This window comes from Galeopterus variegatus, unplaced genomic scaffold (assembly GCF_000696425.1).
Source record: "Galeopterus variegatus unplaced genomic scaffold, G_variegatus-3.0.2 Scaffold673, whole genome shotgun sequence".
NCBI classification, from domain to species: Eukaryota; Metazoa; Chordata; class Mammalia; order Dermoptera; family Cynocephalidae; genus Galeopterus; species Galeopterus variegatus.
The window spans coordinates 71,257-74,883 of record NW_007726784.1 but is presented as its reverse complement, the minus strand read 5'-3'; the positions used below and the strand labels follow the sequence as shown (position 1 = coordinate 74,883).

At 45.5% G+C, this 3,627-nt stretch overlaps 1 protein-coding gene across 2 annotated transcripts in view; it reads right to left on the bottom strand.

Moving 5' to 3' along the window:
- Positions 1–3,627, bottom strand: part of LPO (lactoperoxidase) — a 29,734-nt gene that overhangs the window by 10,890 nt on the left and 15,217 nt on the right. For both annotated transcript variants that reach the window (XM_008571255.1, XM_008571256.1), the window contains 2 exons: positions 2,814–3,138; positions 1,116–1,276 (listed from right to left, as the gene is read on the bottom strand). In XM_008571255.1, the coding sequence (XP_008569477.1) occupies positions 1,116–1,276; positions 2,814–3,138 (486 nt within the window). The remainder of the gene's footprint in view (positions 1–1,115; positions 1,277–2,813; positions 3,139–3,627) is intronic.

Genomic DNA, 3,627 nt, shown 5'->3' with positions numbered 1-3,627 from the left:
TGCGGGCGACACCACACCAAGGGTTGCGATCCCCTTACCGGTCACGGAAAAGACAAAAAAATTAAAAAATAAAAAAAAATAAAAAAAATAAACAAAAAAAATTTTTTAAAATTAAAAAAAAAAACAAACTTGGATGAACCTCAAAGATATTATGTTCAATGAAAAAAGCCCATCTCAAAGGGGTGCATACTGCATAATTCCATTTATGTAACACTTGTGAAATAGCATAACTACAGAGATGGAGAACACATTAGTGGCTGCCAGGGGTTATGGGTATAGGGGCAAATGTGGATGTGGCTACGAAGGAGTAGCTTGAGGGAGTCTTGTGGTTACGGTACAGTTAAGTATCTTTATTGTGGTGGTAGTTACATGAAGCTACACATGTAAGTGTGTAAATAAAATTTACACATTTGTAGATAAAATTGCATAGAACCACACACACACACACACACACACACACACACACAGAGATGATTGCATTTATAACTGGCGAAATCTGAATAAGCTCTATGGTTTGTATCAAAATTAACTTCTTGGTTTTGCTATTGTATCATAGTTATGCAAAATGTTAGCACTAGGAGAGGCTGGGTAAAGGGCACAGGGGACCTCCGTGTACATCTTTTTGCAACATCTTGAGAATCTATAATTATTTCAAAATAAAATGTTTAAATAATAGGTGCATGGTTAATATCAACATATTAATCTTTCTAAGTTTCTTCAAGTTATTCAACCAATCAACCATATCAGTTGAGAATGCCCATGACATGTGGTTTAAGTGTGGAGAATTAAAGAGGAAGAGAATCAAATTAAAATAACCTAAATCACTGCTAGGTAGCAGTCCCAGGGGTGATGGAGCCTACGGCCCCAGTGATGGTACCAGGAAAGGCGTACTGAAGGGACCAACACATGAATGACTCTCCAACACTCTGAATCCAGGGATTCACTTTGGGACAGAGAATCTGGTTTAAAACAGTGAGACAATGGGAGAGAGGCAGTGGAGGAGAGAAAGGGGAAATGGAGGTGCCGACCACAGAGGGGGTAGCTCGAGGTGTGGCAGTGAGCAGAGGCAGAGCCAGGAGTGGGAGCCAGGTGGGCACGGCGGCAGGGCTCTGTACCTGCACAAAGGCTCCCAGGATTTTCCGGGCTTCCTGGTAGAGCTTCTCTCCATCCCACTGAGGGTTGAGTCCGTTTAGTTCTCTGGCCAGCCGGTTGTGCTCACGGAGAAAGAGGGTGTGCAAAGTCGCCAGCAGGATCTGCTCTGAGGCTCGGGAATCTCCTGAAAGCCCAGAAGGCAGGAAGGTGGGTTCTCCCTGAGCAGCCCCAAGACCCAGTAACCTGCACAAAGAATTGATGGGGACCCTCTCCTAAGCCCCTCGTTCCAGTCAACTTAAGGGAAGTCAGGTGGAGAGGGATCAGAAGAGGGGTGGGGAATCACAGGTTTGAACCTCAGTTTTAGACACACACTTTTTTGCTGTGTGACCTTGAGCAAGTTACTTAACATTTCTGAGCCTCAGTCCCCTTATCTGTGAAAATGGGAATAATGTGATAAAGCCTACAGGGGACATACTAAAACATAAAATGTTGCTAACTAGAATCCAATTGTCTTTTAAGAAGAGCAGTTCAAATAAATGAGGGGCTCTTTGCAGAGCAACTTTAAAGGTTTCAGGAATGTAGTTTTGAGGGTAGGAGCCTGGGTAGGGCTGAATTCCTCTGGGTAATAAAGGGACTAGAATCTGGAGATGGGGACCTCCTGGGGTCGGGGGAGAGGAACAAGCTTGGGGGGGCAGTTAAATGGTGAAAGACTAGGTGTTTCACAAGGGATCTTCTCTCTGCCTCTTCTAATCTTCGGGAAATTCCATTAAATTACAAATGCTCGGTGGTAGTGAATATTTTTATGAAAAACAGGAAAGGGCTTGGTTTTGTATCTGGATCGATGTGGGGTATGTGTGGACAGAAAATGCAAGAGATCTTGGCCTACACGCCTGCCTTCTGCCATGTCAGGGTGGCCAGGGGTTTGTCCCAGGAGACTGGATTTTTGGAGGAGGGAAGGTCTCCAGAAGCTACAGACAGAGAGGATCAGGAGAGCGTGAGCCCCTGGAATGAACAGAATTGGGAGGCTTTGGTCCTGCACAAGTTAATGGACTGGGGGTTTTGAGCCTGGGTTATAAAAAACCTTAAAAAATACATTCCTCTTAACCTAGAACTTTCTCCTCTAGAAAATTATCTTAGTAAATGTATTAAAAGGGAGAGCAAAGATTTATCAACAGGGATGTCCATTACTTAAACACCAACAAAACACAGAAAAACTAGAAATAACCAAATGCCTCCAAATAGGATGGAGAAAATAAGGTACGGTAACATATATCATGGAGCACGTGGCAGCCCTTAAAAATCATGTTGTAGAAGGATTGTTAATGATGGGGGTATATTAAGTGACTATATCAGGTTATAGGGCATTATTTATGGTAGGACCTCAATTACGTAAAACAATGTAGAACTATATCTGTGTAGAAAAAATACTGGAAAGATAGGCATTAAATGTTAACAGTAATTATCAGTGGGTGGTGGGATTGTGTGGATTTTCTTTTTATTTTCTTTGTGCTTTTCTGGACTTCCTTATTTTGTTTTACAGTGAACCCATGTTCTCAGATTCTTTATTCATCTGGGCCCTTCTGCCAGTCCTGGACCAGTGCCAGGGACAGTGGTGGCTTGGTGTGCATTTTCCCAGAAAGATGACAGGAAGGAAGCAGTGGTAAAGCTTCCCCGCATAATCCTCTTGTCCTTGGGCCCTTCGGTTCCCAGCCTAGACTCACCTGCCAGGAAGCAGGGCACACCAGCAGTGGTGTTGATGAATTCGCAGGGGCTTGGCTTCTTGCTGACAAAGGGCAGGTAGGGCAGCCCATGGTCCGAGACCTCCTGGTTGACAGCCATGAGGCCCAGGGGGCTGCTGAGGTTGCGGAGACGGCTGGCCAGGCTTGGCTCAGAGCTGTATACAAAGCTGGCGTCCAGGAAGGAGGTCAGAGCGTTGATCTGCTCTCGGGCCAAGGACTGATAGGGTGGAGTGGGGCAGACAAACCCAGCTCGGAAGAAAGGCATGCACTTCCCTTGAGTCTTCATCTTGGGGTCATTGGGTGGAAACTGCAGAGAGATCAGCGGTGGGTGATTGTGCAGGGGCAGCATAGCTGGGCCCTGGCAACCTCTTCCCAGGTCAAGTCTGGATGCAAAAATTCTGATGGTGCCCTCCTGGGACCCTGGTACTGGACCCTGACCCCAGCTGCCTCCTGCTGACCTTACACATCCTGAGCCCATGATACCCTGAAGTTCATTACATCCTGCTGTGGTAAATGAGCTGAGGGCAATCATTCATTCTTACACAGCAAGGGCTCCAAATTTGGGGTAGGAAGGGAGTCCTGAGATCCCTGGACAGGGAAGCAGCACATGAGAAGAGAGAGGGTTGTTAATAATTACTGCTAGCAACAGCTACCATTTACTTTGGACTGCCGTGCACCAGGCATTATGCATACTTTACCTCTCTTTGGTCCTCATAAAACCCTGTAAGGCAGACTATTAGGTCCCATTTTACAGGTGAGAAAACTGAGGCCCAGAAATATTAAGTAACTTGCCTAA